At 41.7% G+C, this 27,267-nt stretch overlaps 1 protein-coding gene across 2 annotated transcripts in view; it reads left to right on the top strand.

Annotated features, from left to right (window-relative positions):
• Positions 1–26,724, top strand: part of MTMR2 (myotubularin related protein 2) — a 62,975-nt gene extending 36,251 nt beyond the window's left edge. The window contains exons 3-15 of one of the 2 annotated variants that reach the window (XM_067289702.1): positions 235–310; positions 3,663–3,757; positions 3,948–4,058; positions 6,153–6,254; positions 6,954–7,037; positions 14,939–15,088; positions 15,934–16,122; positions 17,102–17,287; positions 18,158–18,364; positions 19,960–20,052; positions 21,787–21,900; positions 23,325–23,501; positions 24,628–26,724. In XM_067289702.1, the coding sequence (XP_067145803.1) occupies positions 235–310; positions 3,663–3,757; positions 3,948–4,058; positions 6,153–6,254; positions 6,954–7,037; positions 14,939–15,088; positions 15,934–16,122; positions 17,102–17,287; positions 18,158–18,364; positions 19,960–20,052; positions 21,787–21,900; positions 23,325–23,501; positions 24,628–24,789 (1,746 nt within the window). In that variant the 3' untranslated portion in view covers positions 24,790–26,724. The remainder of the gene's footprint in view (positions 1–234; positions 311–3,662; positions 3,758–3,947; positions 4,059–6,152; positions 6,255–6,953; positions 7,038–14,938; positions 15,089–15,933; positions 16,123–17,101; positions 17,288–18,157; positions 18,365–19,959; positions 20,053–21,786; positions 21,901–23,324; positions 23,502–24,627) is intronic. The other variant, XM_067289707.1, reaches the window with a different exon arrangement.
• Positions 26,725–27,267: the final 543 nt, after the last annotated feature.

Here is a 27,267-nt window from a genome sequence, read left to right as displayed (position 1 = left end):
CGTCCTCACTAAACACTTCTGTGTGGGCCAGTGGCATGCTCAAGGACTGCAGAGCTGGACTGAGGTGTCTCACATGCTTTGTATGGACCTTTTCGAGGCTGCAACACTAAGATGCACCTTAAGATCTTTGAATATTTGTTGTCCTTTATATTGTTGACCCATTGCAGGTAAGTGTAAACTTCTTGGTTTATGAAAACGTAGTGAATTTCTTTTTATACTTTGTCTTTTACCTAGGTCCTGCGGGAGTCTAATAAATTGGCTGAAATGGAAGAGCCACCTTTGTTACCAGGAGAAACCATTAAAGACATGGGTATGTGAAAAGGATATTTCTTATTGCTTGCTGACCAAATAGAATATCCACAGAGCAAAATACCTTGGTGCTCATTTACCAGCAACAGCAGATTGCTGATGTTTTGAGTCCCATGCTCAAGCTGATTCATTAATCAAGTCATTACGCATACTGTGAGCCAAGGTAACTGTATATCTGCTTTTAGCATGGAGCAAGTATAAGGCAGTTCAACATATTTTAGCATCAGTGATGAGAGATTGAGACAGTTTGTACTGCATTTGCATTTGCTGTGTCCTGAGAGCACACAGATGGATTGTTTCAAGGTGCGCTCACCGCAGAGTAACTTCTTAGGTTGACCTAACGTAATTACGTGTTGAATCTCTATCAAAAACTGCAGGAAAGTTGCAGTGTTATTGCAGAGAAGTTTTACTGTTGTGGGGGTGGGGTTTTTTTTTCCCTTTTTTCTCAGCCAGACTGTGTGACATGCAGCTGGTTTGCTGATGCACTCCACAGCCTGAAAGTTTGAGTAAACCTCTTGATTTATTTTCTGTAAAAGATTTTGCGTTCACTAGTTTAGCAGTGTTGGCGTTCTCCTTCATCATGTTCCTTCCCTCTTAAAATGAAGAAAGCATCTTTGGTCCTAAAAGGAAAGACTTAATGCTTAATCCTTCTCTCTACTCCTTTCCTAAAGATGCTGAACTCTTAGTCCAAACATGCAGTACAGACTGACATCTAATTCATCCCGTGGGTACAGATAGCCCTGACAGCAAAACCATATTTTGGAGGGTTCCTGGGAAATGGTTTAAGAGAACAAGGTCTCCAGTACCTTATCTGTTTGCCAATGATGCAATGAGCCATGTAAGTCTGTAAAAGCGGGTGGCTTTAAGAGCAGACCAGACAGCAGCTGCCTAGTCCAACAAGAAATTAAAGGTAGCAAAAAGGAAAACTTGTATTATTCATCAACAATATTGTATCCTGTTAAAAGTCACAACAAGGTTGAATGTAATTCGCTTTGTATTTTATCAGGAAAGGAAGAAAAATTATTTCATCTAATGTTAAAATCTAGGGTAAGACTGGCCCTATTAAAAAAAAAAAGAAAAAAAAATCCATAAGCAGTGGAATTAATAAATCCTGGTTTCCAGTATCTTTCTTCCATATGGATTCTCTTATATCTAACAAAGACTGAGGTTACTAGACTTTCCCTTGATAGTAGCACTACAACCTCTCTCTTGGTATCTGTTTTCACAAACAGTGAAGGAATTTAATACCTTGGAGATCCCTATCCATTGGATAGAGACTGCTGAAATCATACAACAATGGTAGGGTTAAGATCAGACAAACAGACGTATATCCATGTGTGTACCTGTGCGTGTAATTCAGTAAAATTGTTTCCATAGGAAAATAAGTTAGTAAAATGCAAACGTGGAAAGTGGTATGGCTTATAAACTGCCAAGACCAGTGTTTGAGATAATGCCTGGGATTCCTTACCTGGAAAATATTTTTCTAGCATCCTCCCTTTTGGCTCAGAATTGTTGTTCCCTTTTAGATGTATATGCACACTCTTTTCATATTAGTAGATTTTGCTTTATTTTTTAAAACTTTTTTCAGATTTATGTTTTGAATAACGAGAGCTAGTGGAAAAGCCAAGCAGGCTGTTCTCCTCCTTATTACGTGCTTCAGGAGCCTGCTTTCCTTTCAATCTACTCATTGAAAAAGGTTGATTCATAATTGGCTAATAATGAAACATTTGGTTTAGTTAAAGCTGGCCAGAAACATTTTGAGTTTAATTGGCCTTCCAACAAATGCATTTCCATTAAAAGGAATAAATAATGAAATTGCTAGCATGTATATTTTAGCCAAAAACTCTGTGCTGCCTGTTTTGTTCCACACTAGTCGTACCTCATCCCTTTTCCTCTGAACTTTCTAGTCAGAGCTCTGAAAGCAACCAAAACCAGGTCTGGCTGATGTTAATGCTACACTGCAGACCCCATCTGCCCACCTGCTCTTGTTTTTTAAGGATCCTCTCCATGTCCAACTCTGGAGAGTCAGCGACGACTATGTAGAAGCAGAGCTGATGTAAGGATGATTTAGGTATATGAGTTGCTGATGCCCTAGAGTAAGGCAGGCTCTCTCTTTCCCTCTCCCCTGGCTAAATCACACAGAATAAGGGTGGAAGAAATTAGGGTCCCTATCATGACCCCCCCCATTCTAATGGCTCCTGTATGTGGTGGCTGTCACCTGTTTGACAGGCGAGCTTTCTCACTGATTTCACATAGCCCTTGCAAAATGGGTCCCTTAGGATTTAGAGGCTTAAAGTTATTAAGATGGTCCTGTGTTTTTGTTTTCTTTTTCAAATTTCATGGATCTGGCAGCTATAGTTCATGGGTCTCCTTCTGAAAGGACTTCTGTGTGTCTGAGGAATATCGCTCCTTGTTGGTAATAGCATAAACTGTTGCCGCAGCACAGCCAGCCAACTGTTTTAGTGACAGAAAATGTGATGGGTCACTGGTAGGAGGCAGGGGGAGGGAAGCAGCTTGAATGTTGGCGTTTTTAATTGATATAAAACAGAAGGGCAGTTAGGGGAGGTGTTTGCTGTGGAAAACCAGCAGCACCTTTTGCCTTTTGCTGGAACAAGTGAGAAATGTTTGAGGCATTTTAAAAAGGGGACTGTTTTGAGTCACCATCACTCAGGTTCAGAAATAATTGAATTTTGCAGGGAAACTTGATCACTGACTTAAGACTTAATATCACTGGCAATTGGGTGCTATACAGATTTTTGGCTGCTGTAAATTGCTGTAGCTCTGCTGGCTTCAATCAGGGCCTTTAGCATGCAGAGCCTCCATCCTGGGGCTGATTCTGTATTTAAGGGTGTACAGAAGAACCCAAGTATGCTAAAAGTCATTTGCAGGAGAACTGCTTTCTCTTATTCTTGATGGCATAAAATAGGTTGCTAGCAATATTTAGCTTTATTGCAGATTTTTATCCAGCTTCAAATGTATGCATTCAGGGCAGGAATTGTCTCCTCTTTTTGTGCATGGTTTTCTCAACCAGCGGTAATTCATTGCTCAGTACTAGTCAACAGTTTGCAGCCACATAGTGGCTTTTGCACTGAGTCAGCAGTTTTATGTGTAAATGTAGGATTCCAGGTGATGGTGCTTGCCTGGAGTTTGATTAACACCAGAAGTCTTGTCTTCTTAACAGGAATGAAACTTGCATGTTAGCTCTAGGCAAGAATCCCAGAATAAGCTTGTTTTCATTTCATGGGCTGAAAAGTAGAGCCCTTAATGTTGCTACTGTCATAATTTTGCTTCCATAAGTTAACCATGAAACTAACCTATTTTTTTTCTTCTTTTTTTCCCTTTGTTTTCTTAAGCTAAGGATGTTACTTACATCTGCCCGTTCACTGGCGCAATCAGAGGAACTCTTACTGTTACCAATTATAGACTGTATTTTAAAAGCATGGAACGGGTAAGCTTTTGAAACCATCTGCTTTTACTGGCTATTTGATATGAAACGTGTCTTTTCAATCTTTAGACCTTTAGACCTATAATTCTATGTATATCATGGCTATATGTTTGGGAATATGGGTGTAAGGGAACAGGATCTGTTTCCCCCTCACCCCTCCCTTATTAAACTCACAAATTTCAACTGTCTACAGGACCCTCCTTTTGTCCTAGATGCATCTTTAGGTGTAATCAACAGAGTGGAGAAAATTGGAGGCGCTTCCAGTCGTGGGGAGAATTCCTATGGGTTGGAGATTGTATGCAAGGTAAATTTTTGTCTGTGTTTTAAAGTAGGGGAAGAGGAAAGTACATTCTAAAAAGTTTTCTCTATAATGCTACAGGAAGTTCTGCAAAATGTTTTCAGTCAGTATGGCTTCACACACTTCAAAAATGTCTGATTTTAAAAGTCATTTTAAGAATTCTCCAACTCTACTCATTAGAGATGAGACCCAAACCTTTATTCAGGCTTTGTGCAAGGTAATGTCTTTTTTCTCAATAGTAGAAACCTAGGACTGCATCCCAGTAATTCAGGTCTCAGGTCTTCTGTGTTGCCCACCAGGATATTCCAGTAAGACTCCTGTCATTGTGGAATAGAGGATGGGTTTCACTGACCTGCATTTGAAGAGCAAGAAAGGGGCAAGTTTTTCCCTGAATTGTTAGCTTGTCTTCACCTGCTGTTGTACTTCAAGGGAGTGGGGATTAACCTTCAGCCCTCCTTTTGGCCATTCTTTCATTTCTTTCAAGGTAGTACACATTCAAAGTATGCTTCTCAAGAGCTCTTGGAATCACTGAAAATGCAAATTTTAATAAAAATTGGTTATTATCTCCTTGTGTCTGATGATCTTGGGCCCACAAAGTAAATAAAGCCACCATCCCCAGCTGTACATCCATACATCAGTTGCTCACCAAAGCACAGCCCCTCTGCTCTTCCCAGTGGCAATGTAGGGAGAGGTGAATTCTGACAGTGGTAGCTCTCAGCCTGCTTAGAGCTCTTGTCCAACCCCCCTTAAATAGAAAGGATGCCACTTTCTGGATAAGGGAAGATGGGGGCAAGAAAATGAGCCCCAAATAGCTCTGGTCATGGCTGTGATTTCTAGGCACCAGGAAGCTAAGCAGACTCGCAAGATGTGGGCACGCTGAGTCAAGGGCAGCTGATATAATCTATACCAAATCACCCAACGGCTCCCTCAATCTGTGGCAGTCATAATCTTCTCTGGCTAACAAAGGCACCTGTTGCTGGCAGGTCAGTTTGTTCCCTGTTTTGCTCTGGATTCCTAGTCCTCTGCTCAGCCGTATTGCCTATATGCAAATTTACACAAGCAATCTGGTTTGGTGTGAACCACATTGTTTCCCTTGGTAGGAAACCCAGGCACAAACTAGAGGATAGATGTCTTGGCCCTGCACACAGCATATATACACACCAGCCCAAGACACTTGGCCCAGGAGATGCAGTCCTCAGTGCTGCCAACAGAGCAGTACAGATATAACTTTTGCATCCTGAAATTTGCTCTGTCTGAAAACAATTACCTAATCTAAATAATGTAAGACAGACTTCACTGTCTATCTCATTCTCTGACTTACTGTATGATCTTCATATGCTTGAACTTGATAGTTTATTTCCTGCTGGTGGTTTTTGAACTGTTTATTACAAGTGTTTGCATTTTGGGCTTGCCTGGAAAATCTTGGCATCTTAAATCTTGGCTTTATTTTGTTTTTGAATTTGATTTTGTAGATGAGAACAGAAAAGAGGTCTTGGGTTACTCCCCTTTGTGGAAACTGTGCTGCTGTGCAAAGTGGAGGAGTTCTCAGTTTCAGATCTCCTCTCTAATGCTCCGAGAGAGAGATGGAAGTTTTGAAGGGAGATGGCATTGGCTGCTTTGCACTGGACTAGTGGGACTTGGGCTCCCTATGTGCAGTAGTGCTAGGGCAATGTCCCACTCAGAGACAGGTTGTCTGTAATCAGCAGTACTTCATGAGGCATAGCTCGGCTTCAGTGCCCTGTAAGAGCTGGGACATCAGCCTCGCAAAGTCCTGCTGCTCAGAGATAGCTTGTCCTTGAGCCAGGTCTCTCCCTGGCATTTTGGCAGGTAGGGAGGCTCGTGAAGAGGCAAGGTGCTGCCAGTCAGGCACTTCCGCACACTCCGTCCACTCCTGCAGATTATGGCAGGCTTTGCTGGAGGCTACTGCTGGCTATTGAACCAAGCCCAAAGCTGCAGTGCAGCACTGTTCAAAGTAGGATATAAACCAATACTAAAAAGAGCATCATGATGTGACTCTATTTTGAATGCTGGCTTTTGGAGTTCCTTTGTATGTTGAAGTGGTTAGGATATCTATGACTTGATTTTCCTCTTTTTTCTTAGGATATTCGAAACTTACGATTTGCTCATAAGCCTGAGGGGAGGACTAGACGATCCATATTTGAGAACTTAATGAAATATGCTTTCCCAGTTTCAAATAATCTGGTACGTTTTTATTTTTTCAATGATACCAAAACATGCAGAATGGCAGTAAGCAGCTTTGTTCAGTACCATCTGCTTGGTGCAATATTTGTATGAGGTGGTTTTCCCTGAGGGAGAAGAAATGCTGGTTTTTAAATCCCTCTTAGAATTACTTCTTTTGGAATTTAGATTGTATAGAAAACAGGGAAAGTTTGTGACCATGGAGGTGGCTTCTGTTGTGGGTGGAAAATGACTTACTGATGCTCACATCCCTGTCATGGAGGGAGAATGTTCAAAGCACAGTGATTTCCATCAGTTAACAGCTAATGTTCACTGCGCTGCTATCAGATCTGAAGCACAGTTTGTTTTTTTCATATGATGGCTCTGCAATTGTTGTTTCAAATACTGGTTGAAAGAATCTAGTTCTTAATATGTAAGAGTCTTCTTGCCCAAGCATTCTTTTCTTTCTCTTTTTTAAAATAAACTTCGTTGACAAAGTACTAGGTAATAGACAAGCAAGATAATGGAGACAGAGGAAGGTAAGTAGTTGTACTAATTACCTTGTACAGTAAGCATGTTGATTTTTTTCACAAAGCCCTACCTAGAAGAAAAATAGCCCAGAAGAGGGGAAGGAAAAAGGACCAGTCATGAGTTATTATCTGAGATATCAAATGTCCTGGAAATGGACTTTGAATACTTAATGATAAATTTTCTTTCTTTCAGCCACTTTTTGCATTTGAGTACAAAGAGGTTTTTCCAGAAAATGGTTGGAAGGTCTATGATCCCGTTTGGGAGTACAGAAGACAGGTGGGTACTGTGCCATATCCTTTCTCATCCTCTTTGCTCTTCAGGAGTGAGGCTCTGTGCTGCAGTAATTACAGATTGCATGGAATGGAGAACGATCCCTCTGACAAATGTCTTGTGAGCTGGGTTAGGACTTTTTTCTCCATAGTGCAGTGATTGATGACAGCAGTACAACTGTACAGATAGTAGCATCCACTGATGCATGAGTGGGAGATTACTCAGATTACAGAGAGCTAACTTTAGGCTTTGGTAGAAACACTTATTGCCCTGACTTAGTCATCAGCCACTGCTGGCAGTGAGAAACTGAGGGTACATTTTGCAGGTATATGCATCCCATTGTTGAGTTTCATACCTAAGTTCTTGCTTGTATCAGTTTTGATTCTTTCCTTTTTTTTTAAACTTTTTTTTTTAACTAAAAACCTATAAAATACTTCAAACAGGAACTTGGAAGGAAAAAAAATGAAATGTAGAATGCCTTCATTTTCTTGGGGAATATTTTGGGGATCAGCCTCAAGAGAGTTATAATTAACTATAGCTTGGAACAGGCAGGTGGAGTGCATGCAGACTAGGCTGGTCAAAGATGTTAATGACTGTGAAGTGGCAGGCTGTCATTTAGGAACACCGGGATATACTGGGATAAAAACTTGAGTAGTCCTTCCTGGGGGAAGAAGATAGGGGGATTTTTCTTATTATTATTTTTATAATGAGGTGACTCTTGTCATGAATTGTCAAGTTGAAGAAACAACATGATTTGGTGACAGTTCTGCCATGGCCACAATAAACTTTTGCTTCATCCACATCTGTCAGGATAAAACCAAATTTCCTTTGTAAAATTAAGAAATTTACAGCCATGTAATTTAAAGATTTATTTGGGTCTTTCATAAAACAGAACAAAAGAAGTCCTGTGGCCTAGTGTAGATGCTCATCTGATTCCAGACATCTAAAATCTAAGCTAGGGATTCATTTTACCAGTTTTAGCTTTCTAAAAGCTGGGCATGCATTCTAAGCTGTTTATCTAGGCCTGTCATTAACAGATGGAGAGAAGAGAGATTCCCTATTGGGTGTGATTTGTTCTCTCCTAAAATAGCTGTCTAAGATCACTGACTTCTAGGCTGCTAAATGAAGGTGAGATAACTCCTACCTCTATTGTCTTCATTACAAAAAAGTGTACGTTTTGCAATGAGGTACCACAATCTAAAATCCTGTTAGGGACAAACTCTGGTTATTAGCTATTCATAATCAACAATACAACTTGTATCTAAGGTTGACCTTGATTGGTTAGACCAAATAATGCAGTGATCATTGGTTCCTTTCAAATTGTGCATCTTGATATTTAATTAATCTCTGTTTATAAAGAAGGATGTGCAGCCCAAATTGTAGGGGAAAGATATTTCTTTATATGACTGAGATCTTTGGAGACCTGTCTGCTATCAAAATACTTTCCATTGAAAAGCACAACATTCATTTAACTAAGCTTCACCTAAAACAGAGTAAGTATAAAAGACATTCTTACAATACTGTACGTGAAAGAAGGAAGGATGACAGTTGAGAATTTGGAAGTAAATTCTTTCAACTTCTCAGTCCTGGCATTTCTCTTTTTAGAATACAGGCTTTTCTGTGCATGTTACCTTTTATATTGTAACTGGCTATACCCTATCAGGATCTTGGTTACACGGTGAGTGGATAGATAGATGTACAGGTATGTGATTTGTAGCATTTCATGGTCTTCCTGTAAAGAAAATGGGCCTTGTAAGTCATGGTATCTTTGTTTCTGATCACATGCAATGACATACTTTACAGGCAACAGTGTTACATTTGTGACATTGGTGCAACCCATACTTCTTTTGTAATGACCTGCTTTTATATCATTTTTGAGCAGACATGAAAAACTTAGGGTGGCTGCTTTTATGTCAAGAAACCAAAATGATGTCAATGTGCTAAAGCCCCAGTCATTTGTTTACATTGATGATTGCAAAAATGTATCTGAAACAGAATTTTTTGCAGATGAAGCCTATCTGAATTTTACCCGTGATGGACCACAGTCATTCCCATTCCAGATCACACGATCTGTCTTTTCCAATAGCTTATCTCCAAAAGTGACCAATACCAGCTGCTAAAGAAGAGGCAAACTGTGCTGCAGTAGACATTTATTTTGTGATCTGGCCAGGAGGAGAATTTCATTCTTTTCATTAGAGTTGATTTAGGTCCTGTAGCATGAAGCTTTATGTCCTCTCCAAAACTTTTAGATGTTTCAGTTTGTTTATTTAATTTTGGCATTTATAACTATGGATGTTCCATTTATTTGTGTGAATGTCTTATCTTTTTTTTTTTTTCCTTAATCCAGCTAGGTTCTGTTAAAGTAATAACAAATACTAAAATAAATCAGGACTATGTCCTGAAATGGCAGCAGGGATTTGTTAACAGTGAAGCAAAACTGGCATCATCTAATCAGATAATGGGATTACCTGTCTCTGACTGTATGAATTGTGATCAGAAATAGAAGAGCAGAACATATGCACTATCTGCAGGACCTTTGGAATTGGTTTAAAAACTAATATAGAAGAGCTGGCCTGGGGCATAAGCAACCGAGCATTATGGTCAGGTGTTAACTTGGTACATCTTAGGCCAAATCAGTCATTTCTCTGCGGGAGTAGGAACACAGAGAGAGGGGAGTGGAACAAAAGTAGAAGCCAGCTACCAGGCATCCAGAAAAGACTTTCAGAGTAGGATCCATGGTAGAATCTGTATCTACACTGGTAGACATGGCAAGCTTGTGCCTGGTGTGATTTTTTTTTTTTTTTTTTTTTTTTTTTTGAGGTTTGTATAAGCATGTTGATATGATAGAGATTGTGACAATTAGGAAAGACACTTAGTAAACTCCAGACTTTTCTGTTAGTGTTTTGGGGAAATATGGAAATATGTAACTTATTAAAAATCTGTGATTGTGTAAAACTATGGGAAGTAATAAACAACCTGTAGAGAACAAAAGGAACTCAGAGAGGTTTGGGATTTAGTCAGTAAATGAAATCACATGTGGCAAATGAAATTTAAAACTGAAATTGCTCCCTGATTTTTATTACATGCGGACTGGCAGAGTATAAAACAAACTTGCAAAGTGAATAAGACTCAGTTGAAACCAAAAGGCCTTTAGATGCCTTTGGAGTAACTTAAAGCTTTCATTTTCCTAAACAAGGTGGGGAGCAGTTGGAAAATATTACAAGGAGTTGTGAAGTTTGAAATGTGTGATGTTTCCCCACAGAAGTCATGATCCAATCCTATGCTCTGGTCAAATATGCCAGGGAGCCACAGTGTATGGCCATAGTATGCTGCTTTCAGGGAAAACATAGAAATGAATGCTTGAATAGGAGCTGGAAGTGCCAAATATTAGTGTACAACAAGGGTGGGAAAGGTAGAGCATGAGAACAGATTCCTACTGAGAAATGTTGGATACAACTTAGATGATAAAATAAGAATTGAATTGTTAAATGCCACATGGTTTAATTGAGACCCTGTTTCAAAGTGAAGCACATCTCCCTTGTGTTAGTGAAGACAACTGGGGCTTAGTACATGGCGCAGTACACGGCAGAGGCACCAGCTTGGTTCTGGCAACTGTCCTTTGTCTGTGTAGGGTTGTGCCTGAGCTAATATACTTAGCCTCTTGGTATCTCATGGTCCAAATTGTCTTTGGGAGAGGAGCTGCTGGTATGTAACTCGGGATCTTCTCTGCTTTGCCGGCTCCAGCTCAGGAGGTACCTGTATGCCTGAGCTCAAATTTGTCGAGCTGATCCACTAGAGAAATGTGGGGGTGTTTTACTCCATGCATGGAAATGATTTTTTTTCCTGTCAGTGTTAAGATCCTCATGTGCTTAAGTTTAAACATATGCTCTTGTGCTTTACAAGGGGCTGGTCTCAGTGCCATGCTGCTGTCTTCAACAGTTTACACTGCAAACAAAGTGAAACTCTCATCTTCTAGAAGGTATGCAACATAGCAATAAATAAGCATGGGTGATTAAAGTAAGGCATGAATGACTAGCCAGAGGCAGGCTGAGTCTGTCTTGGGCATGGGGATGACACAATGGCTGTGCCTCTATGGGTAGATTAAACAGTGCTAAGGAGTGTTCCCAAGCACAGGGGCTCCATCATCTCTAGGCAGAATGTTAAATGCCATGGCATTATGCCTGTTCCTGGCATAGTTTTGGTCCAAGCTGTTACCATCCCCCCTTTCAGTAATTTTGTTTGGGCATCTTTAGCCATGCGCAAAGAGACTCTGACACAGGATATGTACAGATTGAAAGTATAACTCAACTATTTGCTGTCTAACACCCCCAAAAGATAGCTGGGATTTATCTAGCTATTAGTCTAAGCATCAGTGCTCACCACCTTAGAGAAGGCACCTGAAGAGCCTTTGCTAGCCAGCAGGCACAAGTCAGAGGAGAAGGATCAGCCTCTGCACCACCCTCAGTTTGGTTGTTGTTGCTGAGTTGCCATCTTCCACCAGCAACACCAGCACCAGACATAGGTGACCCAGCTGTCAGCGCTCAGCTGACGACTACCCATTAGGTTCTCAGTTTTTCCTTTAGGATTTTATACCTTTTCAAGGTGATGTTTTCCCTCTCGAATCCTTGAGCTATGAGTGATCCCCATCTCAACAGTTCTTGTCTTCTGTCTGTGATTTTACTTATCTTCCTATAGGCATTCTCTCAGCTCTTTCTCATAGCTTTGCAATGTTCTCAGCAGTCTGAGCCAAGGTTATGCAGCTGGGCCATATCAGAGCTAGGCCCTGGAACAGGCAGTCAAGCCACTGTGGAGAAGATATTAAAGAGGAGGTGACGGAGAGAGGGTTGCAAGGCCAACTAGCATTTTCTCAAACAATCCTTGGGCACAGTTCAGAGGTTGACACAAGCCAAGGGGCTCCCCAGTAGGTAGTTTGGGAGATCTACCCTGTTTTGAAGATAAGAGATTTTAATAGTATGGATGCGAGGTGCTCTATGCCAGCTGGTCTCAGAACAGTCATGGGCACATTTAATTTACTGGTGTAGGTGTGGCCATGTTGCCTTCCTTGCTTTGTCCTCAGGCAGCAACCAAGCATGAGCTCTCCTAAAATCAGGTTTACTAGCGACATTAGTTAACCAGGAGTTAACTAGTTAACTAGTCAGGGCAGCATGCTCTGGTCACTAACATGGAAAGTTGGCAGCCATGTTCCCTAGCAGCTTCTGGACCTTTATACCTGCTCTTAGCGAAGGATACCTGGGTTCCTCCTGCAGGTATACACACAGGCTGCTCCCAGTGCCAGTCCTGAGCCTCCAAAGGATTCTTGAGTTACATCTGTCATGGTCTGGGTTGATTTGATAGTCGGCTTCTGGATGCTTGCAACTTACCTGGAGCACTGTGAAATGCATCCTATATGAGGAAATCCCAACATGCTTTATATTATGTTTGGCTTTCTCTATTGAATCCAGCTAGAGAAGTGTGCAAACTTGAAGGAGAATAAAGAAACAAGTTACACCACATCAAGGCAAATGTCCTTAGAAGATGCATATCCAGCTGCTCTGTGGTCAGCTCTTCCAGCCTGCTTTGCTTCAAGCTCTGCTTGCTTCAGGCCCTTGGAGAATGCCACACTGATTCCAAAGCCCTCTTTGGGTGCTGTGATTCAGGCTCCCATGTCAGGGAAAAAGGACATTCCCTGTGATGCAAGGGAAATGAGAACCTCACTGACATCCACTATCTTTTCTTTCTTTGGAGGGTTAACATGGATTTTCCTGGTGTGGTCTACAACAGAGGAAAAAAGTCATTTGAATTCTTCATGGTGGCATGGTGGCTGAAAGACTTATACCTTTGGAGGTATCAGTTCTGGACCAAGCAGCATATATTAAAGCCATTCTGCCCGGTGCTGGAAAAAGGTCCTTTTCAGTACTGCTTAATCTTTTCAGTGAACATTGGTTGAGTTACAGGGTAGCAGGCAAAGGAGTCTTCTTCCACATAACTGCTTCTCAGCTCCCATTTTCCTTGTCATGTGTGTGCCAACACTGTAGTTTTAATTCAGATTGGAAGGAAATCTCTGGACATTGTTAATGGATTCATTGCAGTGCAGTCACATAGTTATTAGGATTGGTTTGGGACCAATTTAGTAATTTGCCATTAGTTCATTTCCAGGTAGTAACTAATCTGATCACGGCTGACAAACAGCGGGCGGCTAAAAGCAAGAGTCTCGCTGTTGCCTGGTTGACTAGCAGAGCTAGTGGACCCGGGAGATCCTGTCCTTGCTACGTAAAGCAGGTAGCCTAGAAACCTCTGAGCATACTACAGCTGTCAGTAGGCCCTCAGCAGCAAGCTTGGGCTATGCATACACACTGGTTGTTCCAGATTCCTGCCACTTCTTTGGCTTCAGACAGTGCCGGCAACAGCTTTCCTTTTAGGTACTCCTGACCATGGCAGCTCTGTTAATCCCTTGCAAAAATAGCATTTCCTTCCCAGTGAGGGCTCCATTGCCGGAGGTGGTTCAGAAGCTGGATATGACCAATATTAGACAGAAAGTCTAACCTCTCCTCAGATTTCTGACCGTGACCTGTCTTGACTGCATGACTCACTGCTCTGATGGGGAACTGGCTGCACTCTGTGTGGGTCAACCATAATTACCAGAGCTTGTCTGACTTGTGTTAGATTTGTCATTTGTTTCCACTGGGAGTCATGATGGTGGTAATCACTGACCCACCATCCTTTTTAAAATGAAGTACTGTTTATTAGAACAAAAGCATATATTGTTTTAAGAACTGATGTTCCTCTAAAACAGACTCTCAGCTTAACAGTCTGGCCATATTCATTGCATGTAGGAACTGTAGTAGATCCGTCTTCTCACAGTCTTCTCCACAGAGATTCTTTGTGTCAGTACTCACCCTTGCTTCAACACATATCTATTTACATCTCTCCTTGCAGGCATGCAGTAGGAATCATGCCCTTTTGATCTGTTAATTCTCAGCCTTGGCCAAACTAAGCCTTCAAATTGCCAGGATCTTCCTTATTGTCTTTCAGGCATGTACCTGGAGATTCTTGTACGGGAAGCTGTTGAGTTGCTTTCTGCTCGGTGTGTATTGAATTCAGTGATGTACACGCACAGATTCCCTGCTCTCCCAACCTAAGTCAGACTAGTACAACCAGAGAGCCTAGCTGGGTAAGAACATAGGAATTATACGTTACTGTCCAGATCACATTCAGGTCGCACAGTTATTAAGTTTCTGGTGTTTTTAGGGGATTACACAGCTGTGCCACCAACACAGAACCAGGCCAAAAACAGAGAAGTATCCTCCAGTACATTCCCATACCAAATGACGCTGAGCAAAGCAATGCTTGCTGCATGGCTGCTCTGCATAATACTCTTCAGTTTCTAATGGGAAGTCTCGGTCAACCCAGTAATCTCTTGTCTCTTGGCATTGATTTTAGGGTGTTTTACTGCCTGTTCTCCTACCTGGCCTCCCCTCCATCCCCTTTCCACCCCCAGCTGCCACTTGCCATGTTTGAGCTAAGTGCCAGGAGCTGAGTGGTGGCAGTTGGCACCCATTCTGCCCTGCTCCTGGCTCTCTTGTAAACACCATGATGAGAACAGGAAATGCAGTTGAGATGCTGGCAGGGTATCCCCTGTATTGCATCTTCTGTAGCCTCCACCCTTCAGCTGCTATGGATGAGCCTGCTTGGAGTCTTGTAATTGTCCTTTTCCTCAGTGACCTGAGCAAAATGTCTGCCTCTCTGGGAGGAGGCATGAAATGCAAGTTACCAAGATAATGCAATCTGGCTTCAGCCCTAAATGTCCTTCATTAACAAAAGTTGCCTTCAGTTTCAGGTCTGGGAATTTGACTGTTTTGAGGTCTCGGAGTAATTCATTTGCTAACCTGCTGTTGCTTCCTCTTTAGGGAATTCCCAATGAAAGCTGGAGACTGACCAAGATTAATGAGCGCTACGAGCTGTGTGATACATACCCTGCCATTCTTGTTGTGCCTGTAAACATTCCTGATGAAGAATTAAAGAGGGTAGCATCTTTCAGATCAAGAGGACGCATACCAGTGAGTATGCGTCCAGAAGAAGCCACTTTGATGTGGTTTTGCACATACCTTTGGGCCACAAATAATGCCAAGATCAGGCTGAGTGGATTCTAGGGAGCAAACAAATGGTCAGTGATAATAAAAGTGACAGCAAGATGTTTGAGGAGTTAGCAAGCAGCATTATCTGCTGGAACTACTGTTGTGAAAGAGATGTAGACTAAACCAAAATGTGAAGATAAGATAACTTAACAAAACCCAGACCGAATTTCAGTTCAGTTCCTGAGAAAAGCGAAATAGCCCTATTTAGTTGTTCACAATTGTCTGGCCTACCCAACTTTTAGGGTAGAGGGATACTTTTTATTAGTGTGTACAAACCTCTTAGTGAAAATGTATATTAAAATCCAGTTATAAATAAGATGAAAGGCATTGTTGTGATTATTATTTCAGTGGCAATTGAAAATGTGCTGTTATAATTCTCAAGCATATAAAAAACTAAATCTACTCCCAAAGTGCATTATTTTTAAATGGTGTAACATAGGGTAAGAGATAGCCCAATGACTGCAGTTGGAGAAAGTGTGTCTGTGTGTCACAGAACAGCAAGAAAACAGCCTACATCCTATTTAAAAGTCAGACTTAAGCATATTTACTCATCTCTTGTTTGTTCCAAGTTTGGGAATGGAAGCAGAACAAATGAGTAAGTACAGAAGAGTTCTTTCTCTTTAATTCAATCATGATTTAATATAGTCCAGCCTTTTGGAACCATCTAATACATGGCAGGATCTCAGAGCAAGCCATTACAGGTAAAACACTTCACTGGTTTAATGAATCCCATTTTTCATTCATTCCTTTCTCATTTGTTTCCAAAGGTATTGTCATGGATTCACCCAGAAAGTCAAGCAACGATCACTCGCTGTAGCCAGCCAATGGTGGGAGTGAGTGGCAAACGAAGTAAGGAAGATGAAAAGTACCTTCAGGCCATCATGGATTCTAACGCTCAGTCCCATAAAATCTTCATATTTGATGCAAGGCCCAGTGTGAATGCTGTAGCCAATAAGGTTGAGTGTTTCTCCTCTATCAAGAGCTGGGAATGTTATCATTTAGAGCATGTTTCTGACCACCATTCCAAATTATTCCTGAGGATCAGAAAGTATTTTCCAATGTGAAGGGATGCATTTGCAATGATGTGATTTTCTAGACAGACTCTTACACTACACTGATATCAGTAGAAATGAATGTGACTACTAAAGGTTAATTTGGATTATCCAAAATTTGAAATGAGATTGGAGGGGAAAAAAAATCAAGCCAGCTGAAAAAGACATTGGATACTGAGGTCCATAGTGGAACATAGTGCCCTGGATTTTGTATACCACCATTTTTCACTTCACATGATTGCAAAACTGCTTCCTCTAACAGCATCAAGAACTTTGTAGCTGTTAACTCTGATGGGAGCAGGGGATACTCAGCACTTCCAAAAATCAGGCATTATGGTCTTTAATTTCAGAATATGAGCTAGGGATCTCTAATGACTAGGAATGTCACTGTGTTCTTCCTGCTGCTATGTCTCATGCCATCACTCTAAGCTCTATATTCTTGCTAAAACTGCTTTGCTGCACTAAAGCTGGATTTATTTTCGTCTGTTTCCCTCTACCTAGGAAAGGCAATTAATATGTGGGATAATACATCCTCCTGTATAATAATATGGTGTATATGTAAATGACAGAATAGTGGATCTAATGAACTAGCAGCTTGAATGGGGATAAATGATAATTACAGAGAAAAAGAATGCTTGTAATGTGATATTCTTTGGTAAAAATTATAGCATTCATTAGTAATACAGCAAAGAGACACAAACTGTGTTCATATATGTATGTTCTCAATTTGTAAGATAAATCCAATGTTTTCTGCCTTCTCTAGATAGCACAAGCATTGTAGTATCCTGTGTCAGCTCATATTTGCTCAGGACAAGGTATTAGGATAAAATATCAAATGTGTTTTTGCTTAATGATTTTTTGTGGATTTGTTTTTCTTCTTCAGGCTAAAGGAGGGGGCTATGAAAGTGAGGATGCCTATCAGAATGCAGAATTAGTGTTCCTGGACATTCACAATATTCATGTTATGAGAGAATCACTGAGAAAACTGAAGGAGATTGTGTATCCCAATATCGAGGAGACTCACTGGCTGTCTAATTTAGAGTCAACTCACTGGCTAGAACATATCAAGGTACGCATGTCTGCAACCACTGGATGTGTCAGAGTAGTCACAAGTCTGAGCCAGTCTCTTTGTAGGGAACTGTATCCAAAGTTAACTCCAATGCAGGATTTTCAGTTCATGAGAAATTTCAAGTTTTAAAATTTGTTTTCAATTTAAAAACAGCTAAAAATACAGTTTCTTAGAATGGGAAATTCTGAGGAGAGGAGGAAAGGAACAGGAGGAGGGGCTGAAATACTGAAAGACAGTATTTTGGAAATGAAGTGTGTTTCTGGGTAATGTGCAACTGTGGAAGCCCTGGTTAGAGTACAGGAGTACCAGAGTTTCCAAGCTCCTGACTTCGCAGTCTTGGTCCAGACTAGCAGATATTGGGAGTACATTCCCCACCAGCTTTTCGGGCTTTCAGGCTACTCCAAGCAGAGTAGGAACCATTTAGGCAAAACACTTCAGCTTTGACAAATGGCAGTTTTCAAATTAAGCTCTTTCTCTCCTAAAAATTTCCAGCTGACATTATCTGTCTATTAATGCAGAAAGGAGCCAATCTGATCCTGGGACTGCAAGGCAATGACCGTTTTGTGTTCCTGTTCAGACACAGAATGTTACTGGATTTAAACCTGACCTGTCCAAGGATTGAGCTTAATGCAAGGGCTCTTTTAGAGTTGAGCCTACACTACAGTTCAAATGTGTTGTCATCTTGCTGGAACAAAACTGTGTTCACCAATTTTCTATCCTAGTTATAAAATAGTTAGAAATGATTTACTGTTCTCCTTGAAGCAGTTAGAGTCCTTGGTTTGTCCTGCATTGTCACTAGCCATTTTTCATGCATAGTTTCCGTTTCTGTTCCACAGAGACTTTGTAACATTTTTTTTTTCTTGTTCACAGCTCATTCTTGCTGGAGCTCTTCGGATTGCCGACAAAGTGGAGTCAGGGAAGACGTCGGTGGTTGTACACTGCAGCGATGGCTGGGACCGGACAGCCCAGCTTACCTCTCTTTCTCTGCTCATGTTAGATGGCTACTACCGAACTATCAGGGGCTTCGAAGTACTGGTGGAGAAGGAGTGGCTGAGCTTTGGCCATAGATTTCAGCTGGTGAGTCACTAGCCCTTGGAAGGCACTGAACAGAAAGAGTTGTTGTCCACCTTGAAGGATTTCAAAGGAGTTTAGCCTGTGAGAAGTCTCCCAGCTGAACTCACAGAAGAAAGGTGAATAGCTATTGCTATTATTTTCTGCCTATATTTCCAGTCATACTCTTAACCTTCTTGGAGACAGCCTTGGTTATCTATGAGAAACAAGTGGTATTAAATCTTGCAGGTGCCTGACTGATATGTCATATGCCCGTGCTCAGGCTTAAACTAACAGTGGACTTTGGGTTCAGGATGGATGTTTCTGCGGGGACTTGGCAGGGACCGCTGGGGTATTTTTGTCTTTCTTTCCAGTTCAGACCATTTTCTGAGACTGCTTGGATGTTGTCACCTAACAAATGCCCTGGTGTTGAAGAGGCTGGGATATTTGGTGACGGCCTTGATCTCACCTTTTCTTCAGATACATTTTACTTTTGGGGAGGCTTTTAATTATTTAGGCAAAAGACCAGCAGTTTGAGATTGGGTCAAGAGTACCTCGTGGTGGTATGCTTAAAGTCTGCAGAGGGGCAGTTTTGTGAACCTGTGACTTAGCTTTTTGTTATGACTTGCAATGATGGAAATTGAGAGTGTTTCAGTAGTGTCCTTTCAGTCTTTATTCCTGCTGCGCTTTGCTCACAGCCCTTCTCTTGTAGCTGTTTGATTTTGGCAATGGCTAGAACAGGGTCTCTGCACAGCACACTTGATGGTGGGTTGTGTAGTCAAATGCTGCTCTCCACCTCTGAAGGAAGATGGGGAAACTGACGCACAGAGCAAACAAATTCCTGCTTCGGGAGAACTGGTATGCGGTGTTTGAACTGTAAGCATTTTTACTTCCTTGTCTGTACAAAGGAGATAATGATATTGGTTTCCTTTGATGAGTGGAGAGCAATACTACAATAGAGGTAGGGAACTCTTTGTTACGTACATGTTCTTGTTCTTTTGCAGTACTTAGGGCTCCTCAGGAGTATATATGAGCAATATACTATACCAGTAATAAAGAATCAGGCCTCATGTGTCTTATGCAAGGCCATGCAGCACGGTCAGAGTTGGAGGCCTACTTCAGGGGATGCTTTCAAAACTGCTTGTCTTTAGGTGGCAGGAGACGGGCTGGATTAGTGTTTGTACAGTACTTGGAAGCTGTGAGGTGTTGTGTGATGGTTATCACCACATGCTGTGTCTGTAGGTAGTGTTTAGATCTAGCATGCTGTACTACTGAAGTAGCCAGGACGACAGCTGCAACTAAAGCAAAAAATATTCTATTTTTTTTCCTTCTGAACGTTAGCTATTAACTGAAATCAGTGCCAGCATAGCATCTGGAGCCTCTACTCAAACAACTCTTGTTTTAATTTAACATGAAAATATCCACATAAAGAGATTTCACTTCAAAGACTGAAGGATCCTTTACTCCTTTACTCACTAGTATGGACAGACCAAAATGAAGACTCATTTCAACCTTCTTAAAAGTTGTTGGTAAAGGTATGGATGACTGAGGTATGAGGACACCCCGGCAGTTTCCCCATGAAGCTCTGTGCGACTCCTGTTCTTTGCCCTGTTCTGTTTCAGAGAGTTGGCCACGGAGATAAGAATCACGCAGATGCAGATCGCTCTCCTGTCTTCCTCCAGTTCATCGACTGTGTCTGGCAAATGACAAGACAGGTAAATTGCTGGGTGGCACAAGTGTCTGTAGTGCCTTTGTTCCAGGATATTGTACAATATCTGGCCACTGGAGTCCTTGCCAAGGTGACAGCTGAATCAAAACACAGGCTCTCCTTTCTGGGCTTCTACTCTGTTTTTTTGTTTGTTTTTTTTTTTGACTCTGGCTAAAAGTTTCTTGACAGTCTGTGTTAGCAAAGAGCCTGAACTTCAGTGCACAGACTTATGGGGGAAGCTGTGATGCAGACTTGCATCGGATTAGCCGGTTGGTGGGCACTGCTTACATACATGCTGCTGTGGGAAATGTGAGCCTGTGAGAAGAAGCTCCCCTCTCTCTGAAAGAGAGGACAGCTGCCTTGCATTTACCACGGGTAGGAACAGACACAGCAGCCATCCTCACTAGCTGGTGAGGCCGCACACTAGCTTCCCCCGCTGTGCCTTCAGGAGCGTAAGTGACTTGAAGTGCCAGTGGAAGTCTCTGGCATTGGTGGGTGCAGACAGATACCCATTTCCTTTGCCCAAGCTGATTCCATAATCAGAACTGCAGGGAAGACTTGGATTTGTTTCGTTTTAAGTTCTTCTGAAGGCAAACATATTGTTCCTGCTTAATACGTGATTAACAGAGCAGAAGCTGAGTTCCTCCCTTCAGACCAGGCACGGCAGAGGCATGGTTCTGGAGAGATCCCCTATGGCTGGGATGGCATAGGGGATGAGCAGGGGGACCTGTTTGTTTGTTTTTGTTTTTTTTTTTTTCTGTCTGCTGTGATCTCTGTGCTGTATTTTAAGCAAATATCAGCCATGGTCAGGCAGTTCACTGAAAAAAATAGTCTTGTCATGCACTGAAACAGGTGAAATGGGAAAAAGGGGTGCACTGGTTGGCAAGGTCCAGCAGTTTGTATTTGGGGCAGCTCGAACTCTTTGTTACTCTTGCAGCTAATGTGGCAGCTTTAGCAAGGATTTTGAATATGGGCATCAGACATGATTTGCACTTAAAACGAAAGCAAAAAACCAAACCAACGAAGCTTTCCACTCAGTTTAGATGTTAGTCCAATGAATCTGGTTTTGGGGGGGAAACTTGGATTTTTGATCTCTATAAAGTAAGAGTTTCAGAAGTTTTGCTCTGACTAGAATTCCTGGTGGTATCCCATCAGCACCAGCCTTTCCAGCTCATGACAAGATCTAGGGTGTACCCAGTAGCTGGGTACCCAGTACCCAGGTCAGCCTGACACACTCCCGCTGACCTGTGTGTTGCGTGATGCTGGCCTGCTGTTCTCTCTGGGAAGGACTCTGTTTGGCACACAGGGTATTTCCTTTTGGGCCAAAGAGATTTCCATTCCTTTTTATGTGTTATTTCACGTCTATTGCAGCCTGTTGTTCACAGTCTGGTCACAAGGCCTGTCTTTAGGGATGGACATAATAGAGTAAGCTTCAATTTGAAGCAGCTCTGAGTGTATATAAACACAGTGGTCAAACCTGTCAAACCTCTGGCTCTTACTCAGAATTTCTCTCTGCACATATAAAGCAGCTTTCCAAGAGAGAAACTCTTGCTCCTGGAAAGGACAGACATGATCCTGAATATCCAGCCAGGCAGAGAACAGAGACAAATCCTGTTTTAGAATTAAAGGAGAGAGGACAACTCCTTACTAAGACCACAAGTGGAAAAAAGTTTATTTATTTGCAACAAGCAATTTCTGTTCTAAAACCCAAACCCAGTCTGTCTTCTGGTTCTGTCTGAAGTTTCCTACAGCATTTGAGTTCAATGAGTACTTCCTGATAACCATCCTGGATCACCTGTACAGCTGTTTGTTTGGGACGTTCCTGTGTAGCAGTGAGCAGCAGAGAGTGAAGGAGGTAAGACCCTTTCTCTGCAAGGTGGAAGCATGGTACTACGTTTGCTCTATGTGGCCAGATGCTGCTAATGAAATTCTTTCAGCTCTCAAAGATAGTGGTAGGAGCAGGTCTGCGTGCTACCAAACCCCCATCTTAACAGCTGAGATTCAAGATATTTTCCTCTTTGTGTAAACTGCTGTCTGCTGGGGACTTCATACTTCAGAGCAATACCGTTTCCCTCTGGGCAGACAGACTCTTTTCAGTGTGGCTTTCAGCTACTCGCTGGTGGCTGAATAGCCCCGGTGTCTTCCAAGTAGTTGGAAATGCAATTTTTCTTTGAACTTTAGTTTAATGTAAACTTCTGTGTGGGAACTGGTAACTTCTTGCCCTCAGTTTTCCTTGAAGTGGTCCCTTTAGATTGCTCTTCACTAACAAGTGTGCATTGGCATACTGCACACACAGATTACAGCAGGTAACTGGGCTCAATGTGTGTTCTTGCTGTGTTTGTATTTTCCTGGGAGAAGACAGAACTTGTAGTATTAGGAAAGACAGGTCTCCAGCTCCTTCCGTCAGCCAGCCCTGGCCTGCAGTCTGGCCTAGGCTTGTTTACCCCAGCTCCAAACGAAGAGTGAATAGAAGTGTACGTTCAGATCAGTTCAAACACTAGCCCATTCAACCCCAGCTTGGACTCGGAAGGAAAAGGAGTGAGGTTGATTCTGTCTCACCTACCTAAAGATGAAGCATTTTATCAGTGAAAGGTTGCAGCATAATATCCCAGAGGTATGTCGAGGACCATGCTGTGTGGACCTGCTGTGACTGTGTTTGACAGCACACTTGTATGAAAAATACTGTATTACAGAAGTGATAGCATTGTACTGCAGTGAAGTCGGAGCTCCTGTTTTTCTAGAGTCCACAGTAATTGAATAATTGTAATTTCCAGAGAAGAAAATGCACTTTTTCATTATTTTTTAAAGCCTCAGCCTAGTAAAGTACTTCATCTAGAAAGCACTTCAACACCAGTTTCACTGGGACTATTCACAGGCCTAAGTCAAATGTTTTCTTTTTCCTTGCAATTAAATACACCAGCCAGTCCTCCAGAAGCACTTTAAAGAGGTGAAGCTTAACCAAAGCATTGAGAGTTCAGATGCCAGTTCTGTGCAGTTTCCCCTTGCTGTGCCGATGGCGATTTCTGGACTGTGTCGGGCACCGAGTGGGTAAGAGGGGATGCTTCCGTGCCAGGGTGCGTGTGTGCCTGCCTGCATCCATGTGCTTCGATTACAGTAACCACATCAAAAGAAGATTTTTTTTTTAAGCTATGAAAAGGCAACCAGATTTGTATTAATGACAGACATATGTATCTGCTGTTATAAATACTCATAAAGCTTTGTAGATAAATGTTAGGATTCATATGTGAAGTAAAGCTTCCTGCCCCCCTTCCCTTACAGACCCTTCCAAAAAAGACTGTGTCGCTTTGGTCTTACATCAACAGCCAACTTGAAGACTTCACTAACCCCTTGTATGTGAGCTACTCCAACCACGTCCTGTATCCTGTGGCCAGCATGCGCCACCTCGAGCTGTGGGTCGGCTACTACATCCGCTGGAACCCCAGGATGAAACCGCAGGTAACAGGATTTTGTTGCCCTCTCTTCAAAGGGTCCTGCTTTTATTTCTCTCTCTGATAGTACTACCACTGTCACTTTGGAGCTCAAGACCTTTGAAACACAAGAAGCAATATGCAAACTTCAGTTGCAACAGCTTTAATTTAAAACCAAAAGCCTAAATTCAAACGTAAGCATATGGAAAGAGCAGCATTTACAGTTTTTTGGGGCGGGTGCTTGGCTGGAAGTCACTGCCTTGTGAATTACCAGACAGTCAAGGTCCATTTATGTGAGCTGAGTGAAATCTGCAGGAGCTGAATATACTCAACGGCTTGGAAAATTTCTCACTTTGAATAGGGGTAAAATTATCTGACGTGTCTCTTCTTTACAAAAGAGCCAAACTAAGATTTCTCTGAATGCGGATGTGATTCTAGATCTGACCAATGGGGCTGTGTTCAGATTACCTGCAATAGAAACCTGCTACTCGCTTTGGCTGCCCTGACTGCAACCCACGTGATGGTCTTGAACTTCGACGGCAGGGTGTCTGGAGTGCCCGCAGCCCCTGAAACAAACAGTCTGAATATGGCCCTAGATGCTCAAATCACTTTTTAATCACATTTAATCACTTTAAAAATTCCTGATTGCCAAAATGTCCAACTTCAGGTGGCAAAGTTTTGCATTAGTTACAGGAACCTGCCAAATGCTTTTGAGTACAAGTTTTGTTTAACAGTGAAGACTATCTGAAAATATTTAGAAACATCTATATTACTTTTTTCCCCCAAAGCTCTGAAATTATGGCCAAACTGAGATGCTAGAGTGTCCCCCGGAGATATCAGAGATGAGATTTCTGTAGTTGTGAGCCTTCAAAATTTACATTTATACCAAGTTTTATTTTGCTTTTAATCTGTAATTTAGATTATTCCTAATCTGATATTAAAAAAAAAAAGTCAGCAAAAACAAACTGGAATCTTACATCAGACTGTGTGTTGGATAAAAAAAAAGAGTATTCCAAAGCCAGAGCAACTAATTACTCACCCTGGTCTGGAGACAATGACATACCCTACCTACTGTCCCACCTTCCCTGAAGTCAGTGGCAACATTTTGTGTTCCATGCTTGCCGTCTAGGGCTCAGCTAAATGTTTTCTTGCAGGAACCTGTCCACAATCGCTACAAGGAGCTTCTTGCCAAGCGGGCCGAGCTTCAGAAGAAAGTGGAGGAACTGCAGAGAGAAATCACCAACCGTTCCACCTCATCCTCGGAGAGAGCTGGCTCTCCCGCACAGTGCATCACTCCTGTACAGACAGTTGTATAATACGGACTTTTTTGCTGAGTACCTTCCTGGGACCATCAGGGCAGCTGATCTGAAACTCTCTGAATTTCCATCGCGGTGTCTGGGAGTTGCCAACCTATTTATTTATTTCTCTCCAGGGTAATTTATTAGTACTGTAGTGCTAGAGGAAGCTTAAGCAAGGGGAAAAAAAAAAAAAAGGCCCCCTATGCAATTAATCATCTCGGTGGCTAGATTATAATGCAAGCTAATTGCACTTGCCACCTAAAAGAAACCTAGAGCTGTTTGTTCACTTTTGTGTTGGAAATCACTTTGCTTTAAAGAGGGACTGTGCACTAGAATGAAGTGTGGGAAAAATGTCTACTCAGGAGTTTGAAAAATCTCCCCTCTGCTAAAAGGAAATACACAGGCTGAAGGAGGAGGAAGCTAACTTCATACTGGATCCTAGAAGACAACTGTGCTACTTCACAAGACCCTCTGTATTAATGTATGCATAGCAGTGTCAATGAAAGTGTTTTGCCAACATATTGAAAGACAAGTAGTTATAGAATCTGAAGCGTATCACTGTTCTTCTTGCATTTCCCTTCACTTGATACACATCATAGGAAGCCATGTAAATGATGCCTTATTTAAAGAAAAGGCATCTTCTACCAGTAAAACACAGTGGTAGAGGAGCAACCTGCATCACTTAACGTTGTAGGACAAACTTTACTTCCATCTCCATAACTTTAGATTCTCATTTATGGTTTACATCAGGTGTGCTAGGACAGTAACTTAAGCACCTTTCTTTCTGATGGGGTGAGCAGAATACAACCCCCCAGGCTTTCTGCAGCTCTTCTGGTTTCCTGTGCCTCATATACAGGAGGGGGAAAGGTAGTGGAATATGAAGGGGCACATGTAAAAAGCTGGGATCAGGCATTTTGTTTTGCTTGGTAAGCATAAGTAGTGATTTAATGCTTCTGTGCAGGACCATAGTGGCGTGCTTAAGGTATTTCATTTTTCTTGTTAACTAATGAAGTGTATCATCAACCAAAGAAGCCTTTCTGCCTGCATTACAACTGCAACATAACGTTATTCTGGTAGGCTGAATAGCTCAACCATTTTTTGAGCCCTAGGTTAGTCTTTTTACTCAGAGTATAGCGTACTTCAAGAAATAGTGCTACCTGCATAATTAAACTTCTTTCCAAATTCAATACAGAATTTTACTGTAGAAGTGGAGATGAAAAAGACGACTCCTGCATTTGGTGGAACCATGACTACCATATGGCCTTTCCAAGCAGATCAGTACTGGGTTGCAGATGCTAAGGCTCTTACAGTGAAGAGTGGTGTTTGCGCAAAGATATTTACTCCAGGCTGCCTCTCATTTCTGTACTAAGCAAGAGGATCACTGCATGGTCTGGGTTCCTATGTTGGTCTTTTACAATAGGATCCCATACTATGGTCACTTGTTTAATACACCACTACAGTACACCACAGCCTTTCTTCAGAAACAGAGAAGTATTGTCTGAGAGGATTTAAGGGTGGGCCAATTTATACATCAGAAACTACCTTTCAAAAGCCACATTCCCTCAGAGGCAGTAACAATAATATCCTCCTGCAGTCTCCATTTCTGCCTCCTCCTACTGCAATGAATGTCTCAGTACTTAAGGAGAAGTCTGCAGCCTTCTTCCGACATAATGATTAACACACGCAGTGATGCTACACTGCCTGTTAAAGTATGGCCTGAGACTTAAAAACACCTTTATGGTTTAATAATGCAAAGAATCCACACAATGTACCTTCTGAATGACTTAATTTGCTTTAAGGTTAAATGGCAGATCTGCTCTTATGTACAATCACTGTATAAGATGGTTCATAGCATTATTCCCTATTAGCAGATTGAGTGTGTATGTATATTTTGTTTCTTGATGAAGGCTGTTTGGTTTCCTTAACTCTAATAAAAATTGATGAATGGATAAAGTTTTCCTGTGCTCATTTTGAACTATGAGGTTATTAAAACCAAAGAACTTACTTACAGATGTACAAACACTAATAAAATACCACTGAAAATTCAGTATGTCAAATTAAAGGGTAGAAATAGAGCTCGCTCTTTGCTATCTCTTTCTCACTCCTACAGATGGCCTTGCCAGATGCTAATGTTCAAACTGCACTTCTAGAATGACTAGAACACAATTTCTTTGGACAAGTTTCTCTTATCCTGTACAGAACAGTACAGGTGCAATATTTAGCTGCTCAAAATTATGAAATACACTCACCGTGAAAAAACCACCAACAATTTCTGCACTTTACAATGCAATAGCACTGTAACTTCCGTGAAGAAAGCAGCATTCACATTTTTGTAAGTAACAACCATATTAAGCCCAAATTCGTAAAGATGACGTTGGGTCAACAATTCAGTGCCTACTCCCCAATGCTCCCATCCCTAATAGGCTTAATTCCAGTTTAGGCACCTCATTAACTGTTGTATGCAGTGCATATGGAGCCAGGCTGCTCCTAAAAATA

Source organism: Apteryx mantelli, chromosome 1 (assembly GCF_036417845.1).
Source record: "Apteryx mantelli isolate bAptMan1 chromosome 1, bAptMan1.hap1, whole genome shotgun sequence".
In the NCBI taxonomy this organism is placed as follows: domain Eukaryota; kingdom Metazoa; phylum Chordata; class Aves; order Apterygiformes; family Apterygidae; genus Apteryx; species Apteryx mantelli.
The sequence above is the reverse complement of the archived record's forward strand: the minus strand, read 5'-3'. Positions and strand labels throughout refer to the sequence as shown.